At 39.7% G+C, this 14256-nt stretch overlaps 1 protein-coding gene across 6 annotated transcripts in view; it reads left to right on the top strand.

Annotated features, from left to right (window-relative positions):
* Positions 1–14256, top strand: part of ctnnd2b (catenin (cadherin-associated protein), delta 2b) — a 166422-nt gene that overhangs the window by 137566 nt on the left and 14600 nt on the right. For all 6 annotated transcript variants that reach the window (XM_034613774.1, XM_034613772.1, XM_034613770.1 and 3 more), the window contains 4 exons: positions 4367–4484; positions 6109–6291; positions 11311–11484; positions 12222–12372. In XM_034613774.1, coding sequence (XP_034469665.1) covers positions 4367–4484; positions 6109–6291; positions 11311–11484; positions 12222–12372 — 626 coding nt within the window. The remainder of the gene's footprint in view (positions 1–4366; positions 4485–6108; positions 6292–11310; positions 11485–12221; positions 12373–14256) is intronic.

Raw genomic sequence — 14256 nt, 5'->3', positions numbered from 1 at the left:
TCTGACACATTCACATTTTCTCCCTCTGTTTACTCTCTGCTTGCTTCAAAGCGTGTGTGTGCGCATATACTGTCATATACTGTTAGTTGTAACAGGAAGCCCTGGAACTGGTGCTGCTAGTCTACTGCACATTGATTGTCAGTATTGAATTAGCTCCTGCATATTCAGCAGCGACTAGTGAAGAGCAGGTTAACCCAGATGGTTATTTACTTTACTTTACTGCACCATTACTACCTGCAACATACACAATTTAAATGGTATAAACGCCACCAATCCGCCAAGACTCATCTTCCAGTTTGACTACAACAACAAGAAGAAAGCAGCACCCACACAATCAGCTCTTTATACAGTAAGACAATAGATGTAGTAGCCTTTATCTGATCCATTATCAGCTCATCTACTCAGTGATGAGTGAGTGGCAGAACATTTGAAAAAAAAATTGAGAATAAGCAGAACTGAAATCTCAATTGACCTGAGGTGGGTCCATCTTCATCAAGTGATCTGTTGATAGATTAATAGAAAACACTTTATTGATTCCAATGGGGGAAGTTTTAATGTTACAGCAGCCCAAGCAGAGAACTAGAAGGGCACTTAGAAACCGCATATACGCCAAGGCTGACGCCTTACCTCGCCATGATAAAAAAATCATCTGGTTCCGCTCCAAAATTTGAATGGGCTCCTCTGAGTGTCGTGCCCCACCCCCACGCAAACTTTAATGGAACTGGGATTGGTAGTTTTTGCGTTATCCTGGTAAAAAACAAATTAACAAACGCAGATTAAAACACAAACTCCTTGTCAGAGGTAATAAATATAGGTCAAAAACAATAGAAAACAATCAAACAAAATAGAACTGCATAAGAACAATTACAGAACACAAACATTCCAGTATAGTCTCTTTCTTAATTTCCAATTTTGTTCTTACATGTCATACAATACTAAATGTCATACAGTCTGGACCTGTTGTATGTCTTTGCTCAAAACTTAAAAATGTTATTCCCAGATACCCCCTTTCTCTTTGGGACGCAGCTTTGTAGCTGAATCCATAAGTTTAATATCTGCAAAATAGTCTTAATATTGAATTCAGTTCCCTTGAAAAAGGTCTTAGAAGATGATAAGATGTTTTAGATTTCATTTTTAAAGCAACTGGCGCCTAACAACTGAGCTTCCCACTATAGTCTGATGGCACCAAGTAGTTAGCCATGAGATCTAGTAAAACATAGCTAGCCTACTGAAGCAAGAAGAGGTGGATGAATGATAAGTGATGCTGGGTGGTGCGAAAGAAGACTTGTTCAGAGACTGGAGGAGGGTGGCAGAGAATAACCAGCCCCAGGGTCCTGGAGAAGGTTAATTCGACCATGGTGACAATTGTTGTCACAGAATTAATTCATAGTCTTCAACAAGTTGTTTTTGTCGTTTCTCTAATGCTCTTGTTTATTTTGTCTAATAAGTGAGACAGCAATTCAACATCAGCGAAACACTCATCCTCTTTATTATCCATTATGTCCTCTGATTATGGACTGATTCTTTAAAATATCCCAAATAAACCTATTAGAGTTCAACCTAACAACACAATTCAAGCACTCATGTGGAGGCGTTTAGCAGAAACCTGCTGTTGATTAAAGAGGAGCCTCTTGCTGTTGTTAACAAAAGAACGACACATTATTTTTCATAGCACTTTCTCTCTCAGCAGCAGTGCACTATGAGTTATATCAATTCTGTTCTGTTTGAAAACTCCCCTTGTAGACACATAACATTTCACCTGCAGTGAGATATTTTTTCCCTCTGTCATTATTTAGATTCTCAACTCTGACAGATCATAATGAAAGATAATCTGCAGCCCTGTTGCATTACAAGAGAACGCTGCAGAGGGATTAATTATGCCCCATTTACTGAGGTTAATTGAATCCAATCCATTAGTAGGTAGTTGACAGAATTAAGGAAACATATGAAAGAAAGAAAGTGGTTTGAATGTGTCATTCATGTGTGTGTGTGTGTGTGTGTGTGTGTGTGTGTGTGTGTGTGTGTGTGTGTGTGTGTGTGTGTGTGTGGTCTAGTTATTCCTCATGTTGTGGGGACATAAATCTGTTTACACAGTCACATTATGGGACGTGTCTTCCTAATGAGGACAAAACGCAAGTCCTTATAAGCATTACTTGTTTTTTATATTTAGGGTGCAGACAATTTCTATGAAAGACAAAACATTTGTATCAGTATAAGTATATTTATTTAGACCTTTGTTTATTTATTTTTAACTTATGTTGTTTTTGTGCTACACAAATTTCAAGGTTAAGGTTAAGGTAGTAAGTAGTAGTTATGGTTGAGGTTAGAGAAGGTCACCAGAAAATGCTTTTTAAGTCAATATAATGTCTTCTGAATTTATGGAGACTTGAATGTGTGTTTGTGTGTGTGTGTGTGTGTGTGTGTGTGTGTGTGTGTGTGTGTGAGAGAGAGAGAGAGAGTATGCGTACGTGCTTGCTTTCATTTGAAAGCAAGCACGTACGCACACGTACGCGTACTCAGGTGACCTTGCACCAACGCTCACATTAAACAGTGAAAGCCAGGAGAGATGCAGACAAGCACACAACAGCCTGTCAACAGCCTGAATGATTCAAGCTGTTATTTGACTGTATGATTAAAATATGATGCTCATGTAATTTAATAGATCATGAATCGTGAATCAACTGAGGTTCAGAATGAAACAAACAGTTTCATATCTAAAACATGTCACCACACACTTCATGTTTTTTATTTATGCAATTTACATTTAAGGGGGTAGTTCACCCAGAAACCCATCTACTCACCACTATGCCGATGGGGGTGGTGGGTGAAGTGTGTGAGTCCACAAAACACTTTTGGAGTTTCAGGGGACACAGTGTAGCTGATTAGTGACCTATCTTCTGACGAAAAGAACAGAAAAAAATAACATGCCTCCATACTGATTGTGTGGTGTCATCCAAGTGTCCAGAAGCCCCGATATTCATATTCGACTCGAAACGAGGTCATTTCCACCGTGTTTTAAGCTTAAAAGTCCAACAGAAGTTGCTAAGCTAGCGGGTGTTAGCATTTCCGACGGTCCCTTAATGCACCTCCTCAGATGATATCAGAGGACTTAGGTGTAAATGATGTTAGAGCTGCATTAAGACAAGGAGGCTTGAGATGTGATGAATTAAAATCACTGTCTTTCTGACTTTTAAGCTGGTTCCTTGTAAAATGCTGTATTACCATCTACCGTTTCCATTGAAAGGAATGCTCAAATAACACTGAAATGCCATACATTCAGTCTGACATGTTCAAGTTTGTATTCCGGGTTTGGTTATTTGGCATTGGTTTCTTTGTTAAATAGAAGGATTACTCAAAACCTACTCAAAGGATTTCCAAATTTTGTGGAGGGGTGGAACCTCACCCAATTAGGAACCCATTCATTTGGAAGCAGATCTGAATAAATGGGCAGATCCACAATCTTTTTCTTCGCTTTCTTTAACATGGGAGATAGGGGCATAGCCTTGGCTGAGGTATGTGTTCTCCAAGTGCTCTTCTAGTTGTTAATGTCATTTTTGTGACTTACAACCAACTGTAAAGCTGTGTCACTTGCCATTGCTCTGCTGCTTACATGTATGTAGCTAGCTATAGATCTTTTGCCTAGCTAGGAAAAGGTCACCATTCATAAACCCTTCTTACAGAGCTGCTATTGGTCAGTTCTGTCTTCATTTGAACAGGACCAGTCTAGTGACAGTGATTCAGAGGTCTTTTACTACACTGGAACTAGAAAGCTTATCTGTCTAGTCTATTATTTTGAGAAAGTCTGACGTGTCACACAATGTAAATTATAATGTACAGTTCAGCAGAGGCCGTCAGTCTTCTTGCTAATGGTTTTGTTTGATTACACTTCTTCCGGTCTCTCAAAACTAATGTGGCCATTATAAACTGATGTTGTTGTTGCTGTTTAGTTTTGTGATAAAATGTGTTGAAATGTGTCAACTTGCACAAATTTGTCTGAGCAATGTTATTAAGGACCTGGGAAAACAAATGCGTCTAATGGGGTTTTGGCAGGTCGCTGCCATTTCTTACAGAGGGTACGCATATCCTCTATTCATCTTTAATAGTCTGACATTTAAAGGGCATTACACTCCTCTTCCCTCTCCTCGCTGTCACACAGACAAGCATACACATGCAGAGCCACTATAGTATCCATTTGCTTTAACATTCAAACATACAAACTCCCACTCACTTAAAACTTGCAAGAAACCACTGGACGATTCAAGTTCTGTGAATTACAATGTGAAAACGGATGTAGCAGATCTTTGTTTTTAGTGGGACTGTTCATTGATGTGGTGTACGTGTACCTCTGTGTGTATGTCTGTGACAGGAATGTGAGTTCGGCTGGCGAGGAGGCCCGCAGGAGAATGAGGGAGTGTGAGGGGCTGACAGACGCTCTGCTCTATGTCATCCAGACCGCTCTGGGGAGCAGTGAGATTGACAGCAAGGTAACTCACACACATACAACACATACAATCTACTGCCATGTACAGTGCACACACTCCTGTAGCCTTCAGCCTATGCACAACAAAATGACCTTAATAAAAAAGAAATTGTAACGATAGAAGTGGTGTGTTTGCGTGCAAGCGTGCATGCACATGTATGCGTTATCATTGTCCAGCAGATTACTGTATATTTCCTTTGTAAACATGCTTCATGATGATTACAATGGAATGATTGGATGTGAGATACATACATTTGCATTAGTTATCCTTCCGTTTACAGACTGTATGTCAAAATTATATGTGTATTCTAATTCAAATAACCTATTTGCATGGTGGCTGGTGATGACATTTATTGGGGGTGCGCAGAGTTTTTTTTTTTTGGGGGGGGGGGTTAAACAAACTGAAGCCAAACTCAGTGACGTCGGACGTACCTGAGACGGTGTCGAGGGTCAACCAATCCCATTAGATCTAAAAAACCTAAATCAATACCTATTGGCTGTAAATAAAAGTGGGAGTGTCCCGGGCTCAGAGAGCTGCGTCCTGTGGAAAATCTGCAACAACCAATTAAAGAGCAGCCACTTGGCCGGCGCCCCACACCAGGAAGTATATGTATTTAGACAGAAATTAACTGAATACAATTTGAAAACAACTTATATTAGATGCTCACAGGCACTTACGCACTTCCAGGAGCATTGTAGGAGTAAAATATTAATATATAATTAAATTATCTTTAACATTTTTATATGGGCTTTTTGTCTCAGGATGTCGGAGGGGGCGGCGCCCCAGCACCCCGTATTAACCAGCCGCCACTGCTTGTTTGTCTGTCTGTGTGTGGTTGCAGGCAACACAATACACACTGTAAGAAATGCCTTGTTAAGTTGGTTCTGCTTTTAGACCTACCCCACTTAAATTATTTATTTGACATTTTGATTTGGTTAAATTTCCAACTGAAAAGAAATACTGCTGACACTAAAAGAGCATCACACAACAAATTTATAACTTGTTATTACAAACTACAAATAAGAATAAAAAAAAGGTTTAAGCTAATATGTAATACACAAAAATACAATAAAAACCATGAGCCTGCTTAAAATTTCGTTTTTTTTACAGTGTACTATATATTACTCAACCCAGATGGCCAGTGACACAGAAAACATCTCTAGTGTGTGTGTGTGTGTGTGTGTGTGTGTGTGTGTGTGTGTGTGTGTGTGTGTGTGCTTTTATGTGAGCCTGTGAGCATCCATGTGAATCTGTTTGTGTGCTTGTGTTTGTGCTTCCAGTATAAATATTGGTGTGTTGAGTGGAGGCTCTTGCAGACGTGAAGATTTTAATCCGCAGAAATCCTTCCCGAGATCAAAGTCTGTGACTGCATAGCCACTCCTTACAATAGGATTAGTGTGTGTACATGTGTGTTTGTCTGTCTACACTAATAGCATGTGTATGTATGTCTATGCATACAGTCTGCACAGTACAGTATATTTCTATAGTCCGTGTGCACTTGTTTACTGTATCTTTTCTGTTCGCTTGATTACCATCAGTCCCTCAACATTAGAGAGTCGTTTTATTCTCCACACTTCTATCATTTTCATCTCTATCTTCTTTCTTTTTCTGACCTTCGCTCCGTCAGACTGTAGAGAACTGTGTGTGCATCCTGAGGAACTTGTCGTACCGTCTGGCCGCAGAGACGTCTCACAGCCAGCAGGGGGGATCGGAGGAGCTGGACGGTCTGTTATGTGACACCGGCGGGAAGGACTCTGAGAGTTCTGGATGCTGGGGCAAGAAGAAGAAGAAAAAGAAGGGACACGACCAGGTGAGAATTGTGACACTTGTGACAAATCTACTCTGTTCTTCTCTGTGGGTGTGCACACCGAATTAGGCTTGTGTTGTTAGCTTGTTGCACCTAGCATATGTCTGTATATCAACCCCGGAAGCCTGTGTTCAGTCTGAATCCACCTGCTTGTCATGTTTACATCACTGCTGATCGAGAAACGAGAAGAGAAGAGAAAAGCTAAATATTAGTGGGTTGTAGTAAGTTTTTTATCAAGTGAGAAAGTGGCTATAAAGACTTAAATGGGATAGACTGAAAATCAGTTTAGTTCACAGCATTTCAGGCTTTTCAGTTCTTATGAAACATCGTACCACCACAAATTGAACTAGAATAGCACCCAATAGAGCACATACTGTACCTCTGCCAAGAACCAATAGTCACTTAAATTCAATCAAATTCCAAACTGCACACATTTATAGATTATCAGTCCACTAAATGTGCCTGATTTTCTCATCAAGATCCATTAATTATACCCTGGGAAATCAGTGAAAATGTCAAAAATGTCTATCTCGCAATATCTAACTCATAAATATCGCACAATGTTAAAGAATGTGATACAAATTCCTGGATCTGCCCCCTGATCCACATCCACTTAAATGTAATGGATTCTTCCCTGACTCATACCGCACCCTTCCACCAAGTTTCATGGTAAATCGTTCCAGTTTTTTAATCTTGCTCACAAACAAACAAACAAACACGGCGACAGGGGTGAAAACATAACCTCCTTAGCAGAGGTAGTAAGTAAATTTGGTGTAACAGATCTCTCAGGAAATGAACTTGTTTGTTGCACAGAAAAATATCCGCCCAATCAAAGCTGAGCATGGAAATGACTGTCTCACTATGTAACACACATGCAAGAGACAAGAAGGAGCCTGGAACAGTTCCTGAAACGACCTTTATCCAAGAAGCATCACAAACTTATAGTTTGTCCAAACTGTTTCCTCCACCACCCAAAAGACTTCTGAATTGAGTCGTCTAACCTGCTGTTAGAAGCCTTGTGCTCATGTCTCTGTCAAGTTTCCGGTTCTCGGAACAAACAGATTTATGGGCTGAATTTATTATCAGTCAGATATATTTTACTGGCTCCAGAGACCTACAGGGACTTTTAAATGCAAACTACTACAACCACTGTTTCAACATCACTCAACAGAACGAATCTGACGATTTCAAGACAAGGGAAATTTATTATTAATTGCCACTTCCCATATGTCGTGTGAATCATTTTACATCAGACGCACTAACAGTTTGAAAGCTTGACTGGCAGAACACAAATAGATTCCACTACGGCACGCCTCTTGCATATCTATCATAATGGCAACAATAGCCTTTGGAAAGTGGAAGGTATTGAGTGTGTGAAGCAATTTATCAGAGGGGGCGATTGCCTAAATAAATTACTTAAGAGAGAGACTTATTGGATTTTTAAATTAAATGCTTTGCTGTATCCAAGTCTTAATGAGAAAATAGATTTCACACCTCACTTGTTAGCCAGTTCTCTCCTGTCAGCTGCCAGTGTTAGTGTAGATGAAGCATCATTTTGTGGATATTTGTATTGTTAGTTTTATTGTCATGATTATCATTGTACACAATCATTATCTTCTTTTCCACATGGCCACTCACTGTATATTTAATGTATGATGTGCTGGTTCAGCCTTCATGATCATGAAGTCTCTATTTAAGATTATCATTTCAGAATCTCCACATTCCACTCTGGTTTACTTTTCTTTACACTCACATCCTGAGGAAGACCTAGTGTGTCAATGTTTTCCTTTTTTGTAAAATATGTTTTACTTTGATGTAGAAATTTAACTACATCTTTGGCTCGGTGGGAGTGTACCTGAAACCCACAGGCTTCTTCTTTGTCTACATCTGACCAATTTCTCCTCTGGACCAGCTTGTATTCATGAAGATTACTACTTCATAACCCTGAATTCTCAATAGTTCAGTTTTTAGTTTTTTTTGCCTTTGGGTATCTCTTATAATGCTATTAAAAGAAATGAGCAGGTACCACGGTTGTTCCCCTAGATATTCATTGATTCACTTCTGTAAAGATAAACTTTGACCACAAAAACTGTATTTTCGGGAACAATTGAGTTGAATTGTAGGTGGGCAGGAACAAACAAATAAACCAAGGAGAGTCAATCTACTGTAATACTGTAGAGCAGAAAGAAGTGGCAACTGTACTAACAGTGTTTTCCAATAAGCATGCTTTTGAGGAGAACTGCTACTCCTCAAAAAAGGCAAGTTCTTAGCGGAGGAATACTTAAAATTCTAAGTTAACAGCTGTCAAATTCACACATTCAGCCTCACACTCTTCAATACATTCTCTCACACTCACTTTTTGTCAATTTGATTTGACAAAAATCAAACAAACAATTGATGAAAACTACAACAACTAAATCAAAATTAGATGCCAAAATTAACACAGATTTTCTGGTAACAACTAAATAACAACGTTTAAATATATTTTTTCAACCATTTGTGTAACATTGTGTACATACAGTATAAAATCTGCTCATCTTTGCTGTATGTTTTATGGTACTTAGACAATAGTCCTGTATGATATAAACCAAAGCACATATAGCGATATGTGTTTTTGCTATATATAACTGAAAATTATTTTTTATGAATGCACAACATCTTTCTTTGATATTTATGATGTTTGATCCACAGTTTATTGTCAGCTACAGACTATCTATCTCCTAGATTATTTGGTGTCACATCCATGACTTACATCAAGAAATACTTGATAATGTCTCTTGAATAAAATGTTTTTCCACACGACGTCATAGATACAGAACATGCTGCAGAGTTATCATACAGCAGCATCAGGAGATCATGGCTTTACCTTTAGATAAGACAGATTTTGGCTTATTTGTTCAATAATGACCTGTGGGCAGACTCAGATGTACCAGCCTGATTTTCTCTCTGGATTTTCGGGGTGTGTCCATCTGGTGCCAAAAGGCAGAGTTTCATCCTGTCTTTAGTAAAGAAAATGAGCTCTCTTTTAGTGGAAGAATTGGCAGAAACTAAACAGCTTCCTTGGAGTAGGCCTCTTGTCATGCTAATAAGCAATCAGCATCACATTCTAGTTGAGTGGAAGAGGTCTTTTACAACTTCTAGTGAAGCTGTGGGAATTAAAAACCCAGCCCTTCCGGTGGATCAGGGTGAATTACTCATTAGCCCTGCAACCTTTTTTTTTCGCCTCCCTTTCATTTCCAACAAAGACAGAGAATGGATGTTTTAACCAAAATGGTAGCGATGAACCAGACCTTTAACTTCCATTTGTCATGTAAAGCCTCAACAAACTTCTTGTGTATCCAGGCAGAACCAGAGGGGTGAGAGATCTTAAAACTAACCCTGGGATCAGAAAATAAAGAGACGAATCATAACCCCTCTGTAACGATAATACGTAACCCCACAACCCTCTCCCCCCCTGTATCTGTCTCCACTCCAGTGCAGCTGTGGGTGATTACCATGAAGTAGCGATTGGGGAGCTTTTTGAGGAGAGCAAAACTCCGTCAACCACGGGGTAATTAGAGGAGAGGAGAGGAGAGAAGAGGAGATATAAAGGGAGAGTAAGGGAAATTGTGTTAAAGTGGAGGATAGAAATTACAAAAGGGTGAGAGAGGGGAAAGAGGAAGAAGTAGAATAAAGAAAGATAGTCAAAGGAAGAGGTGTGTCGCAACCCAGGGGCTGCAGCCTTCAGAGGCCACATTTAAAGACCGATTGTGTCACAGCGGCACGGCTCGTGTCCCATTTCAATGGCTCCATCAACTGCGTCCTACCGTTCGTGAATCCAGTGGGTGTATTCTGGGATTTATTATAGTTACGAAGCTAGCTAGCTATGCGAGTGACCAAAGTTCAGTAATTGCAGTGACTCAACAGTGAGCAACAGTGATGGAAATAGGAACTCCTCCCACTATTTTGGTCCTGTCTACCCAGATGGGCCAAAGTGTACTGAAATATAGATATATAGCTTAACAAAGACAATAATGTTAAAATAGAAAAGCATAAAATAACACAAACCTATAGCTAGTATCTACAGTAAAGCTGGACTCTTGTTTGGAGCTTCTAGTCAGACTGCCAATTTTTCAATTGAGCTAACGTTAGCTTCATCAGGTGGTTGAAAATGTCCTTTCTGGTAAATCTCTCCATGTTCCAAGCTGAACAAAGGAAAAGTAATTTTTGCTATCATTCTGTAACATATTGTGGAAAATGTATCCTGAATTGTGTATAATGGTCAGATCAGTAATCAGTGATCTACAGTAACATTATGCAACTGTTAATAGACACATCATAATAACTTCAGCTTCACCTGAATTATTAATTTGAACCACGGAAATGTGTAAAATAACATGTTTTCATAATTGGTGATTCCTGTGAAAGTTAATGACAACACTGTTGAGTTATTGGCCAGCCTCAGTCTGCAGTGAACATCAAGGTGACATCGCTGAACTTCTGTTATATTTGCCTTTGAAAGTGCAGCATTGTGAATGCAAATATAAGGGGAATGTATATAAACAAAAAATAATCTATAGTCTTGTGCAGAGAGATAAATAATGTGTACTTTTTTTTTCATAATGTATTTACTCATCCACACACTGTCATCACTGATCTGTGTGAAATATATTGCAGGTTCACTGAGAGATCACTTCTATTCAACAGTCAACATTTTCACAGTTGTTATTAATGTACAATAGGTGTGTGTGTGTGTGTGTGTGTGTGTGTGTGTGTGTGTGTGTGTGTGTGTGTGTGTGTGTGTTCCAAATGCATCATCAATGCAGGAGAAAATGTCAGATTTAAATTACAGAGGAGATAGAAAAACAACATGCACAACAGATGAATGCCAGCTTATTTATACACTGTTTATGAATAGTAAATCTTCTCTCTCTTTCCCTGCTCTTGCCTGAGGGGACTGCTGGCTTCCCACCACTATCAAACCTCGCCTCACACAGAATTCAAAGTGCTTCTCTATCTTGAATTATGTCCCATCTTCCGCAGTGGGACGGTGTCGGCCCATTTCCAGACTTGGCGGAGCCCCCGAAAGGCATCCAGATGTTATGGCACCCCACTATTGTCAAGCCCTACCTCACACTGCTGTCTGAGTGCTCCAACCCAGACACCCTGGAGGGAGCAGCTGGGGCCCTGCAGAACCTGGCTGCTGGCAGCTGGAAGGTAAGAGCTCAGGTCTGTGGCTGGATCATTGTGATACTAAAGGGCATGTTCACAAGTGCATTGAAATACCAGTGGGTGCCAGAAGGCGTTTTGCAAAGAGAGATTTCAGTGCACAGCTAAAATTGTGCGCTGTGTGATAGCAACTCACTCAGCATACGTAGGTTACATGAAAAAACATTAAACCATAAACTATCAGCAACAACTAAACCATCTCAAAGACAACTGAACAAGTGTATTTGATGTAAAAGACCACGATGTGTAGCAGTAAGCTTCAGAAATATCAAGTTACGTGACGTGACTTTATGTTGAGGATTTTTTTGTATTTTCAGACTGCTGAATAAACCATCAAGTTCATCATGTGTCAAAGTATCCAGGGTTTCCACTGGTTCTTAAAACGTCAAAAAAATTCTGAAATTGAATAATTGGACTTAGTTAGATATGTTAAAATATTACATACTAGGTCTAAAAATTGATTTAGGTCGGTCTTAATCATGTTTGTGTTAATTTAACTGCTGTTTTGCTTTATAATGACTTTTTCAAGAAAGCTCTTTTTAAGAGAAATGTTTTGCATCCATGTGTTGTAGTTCTTTCTCAATGATATCAGATGCTATTAGCACGTTCTATAACAAAGAAATAACACCAATTATTTTCGGTGACACTCTTTCACAATAATAACAAAACAATAAGGAAAAACAGGAAGTTACATGAATAACAGAGCGTCTGTGGTCTCCCCCTAGTGGTCGGTGTACATCCGGGCTGCGGTGCGTAAGGAGAAGGGCCTACCCATCTTGGTGGAGCTGCTGAGGATAGACAACGACCGGGTGGTGTGTGCTGTGGCCACTGCGCTGAGGAACATGGCTCTGGACATCAGGAACAAGGAGCTCATTGGTGAGCAGTTTATTCGCATCAAACAAAAAATCATAGAAGGGGTTCAGTTGTACACAAGGAAACACAGTCTTGATAAAAAGGTGACACAAGAAATAATCTAGTGTGTTATTGCATTATTTCCAAGAGCAAATAATATTTATTCAGGCACATTTATTTCTTTGATACTACTGGACGGATGTGCTTAATTCTGCCTCAATTGAAGATGAAGTGCTGAAAACAAGAGCAATTATCTTGACCCACTTGCAGAATTACTCGTATACAAATGTCGCGAGGGCAGTGGGTCGGTGAATGTGTCTACAACAAAAGAAATGGGATAAATGGCTCTATGATAGGTCGTCTGTATGCAGATAGTTTTCCTTCTTTAGCAGATAGCACTGTTGCTCTCACTGAGCATCTGATGCTTGATTTTCCTTTGGAGACAAGCGATGTTTTGTGCTTTTCCGTTGGTCCCCATAGCAACAACCACATGCCTCCCTCCACTGTCTCTGTCTGATGCTTGAGGCTCTGAGCTAAGCTAGGCATGTGTGTGTGCGGCTGTGTTTGTGCATGCAGTCTGTAAATTAATGCAACCATTCATGTGTGTAGTGTATGTAGGGTTGTAATGTCAGTTATAATAGTATATTGCTCTGCCACGAGACATGCAGTATAGTTTGACTGGACATGTTGTCTTGGCTTCACTTTTGTTGTGTTAACATGGTGAAATTGCATTAGAGACACAGCTTATTATGTAGTTTTGTCCTTAGAGCTTTCAGCAGTAGATACTAACTCTGTCTGTACAGACGGTTCCACTGTGAGAGAGCTGATGTTTTATTAAAGAATTGTTACAAATTCTATTGAGAGCTTCCCTCTCAGTATGTGAATATTGCCAATACTGTGAGTCTATGGCCATCGTTAATAAAGCTGTTTACGTGGTTCAATTATGTTTGATAACTTACTGTAATAAGCTTGTTGCTAAGTGTGAAATACTTCTTTTATGTGAGAATAAAGCAGGATATTGCCCAGAGGATTCCCCGCTAACAAGTGGTACCTTTTATTACATTTCTAAGCTATAAGAAAACAGACAATCCATGATGAAAAAGAGGAGCCATACACGTAGAAGATGTCAACTCGGAAAGACAATGAGGATCAAGAGCTTATGGTGATACAGACTAACATTTGTGTCGATGTGGAATTTATATTTATACGTTATGTATATTTCACGCCTGCTAGGTGAAAGAAAAACTGTAAAAAGTCCAGACCCCCGTTGTCTGGACATTTTTCAGAGTTCAGCTACAACACTCGGAGAAGTAGCTAGTTGTCACCAAATACTGTCCATTACTGCAACTGCATAGCTACATCAAAGTGATATCATTATATTAAATAATAGGTTGCTCTTATATAGTAATTGAAAGCCTCTGTAGTAGATGTTTCATACACCAGTGGGACTTAAACAGCAGGGAAACACATGTAGTGTATATGTGAAGTGTCAGTGGGTCACAATGTGGCCCAACCCCCACCACCCCAGGGTGATGACCCAATCAGAATGAGGGCCACAGAGCCCAGTAGACAAGATTGCCTGACAGCAGTGTTGGGGTGTCGTGGGAAATGTGGTCAGTCGGTGCTGGATCACGTGGCCAAGTCTCCATCAGTTGTCTAACCGCGGCTCAGCCAGGCTTTAATTTTACTTCTCCAGCAGCATCTGGGTCAGCTTTTTGTTTTATAATGAAGGGAGGGGTGTCTATGTTTTGGAGGTGGGAGTAGGGATAGATTAATTAACATTTTATTTATAATCTGCATATTATGTCATACATGAAATCAACCAGTTGGTATAATCACTATGTGAGTTTTTGGAACAAGAACAAGTTTTTGACTAGCCCACAGTTCCCAACTTCACTGTAGCTGTGT

The sequence above is a fragment of the Hippoglossus hippoglossus genome, chromosome 17 (assembly GCF_009819705.1).
Source record: "Hippoglossus hippoglossus isolate fHipHip1 chromosome 17, fHipHip1.pri, whole genome shotgun sequence".
Lineage (NCBI taxonomy): Eukaryota > Metazoa > Chordata > Actinopteri > Pleuronectiformes > Pleuronectidae > Hippoglossus > Hippoglossus hippoglossus.
Note: the sequence above shows the minus strand (reverse complement) of the source record. Positions and strands in the feature narration are given on the sequence as shown.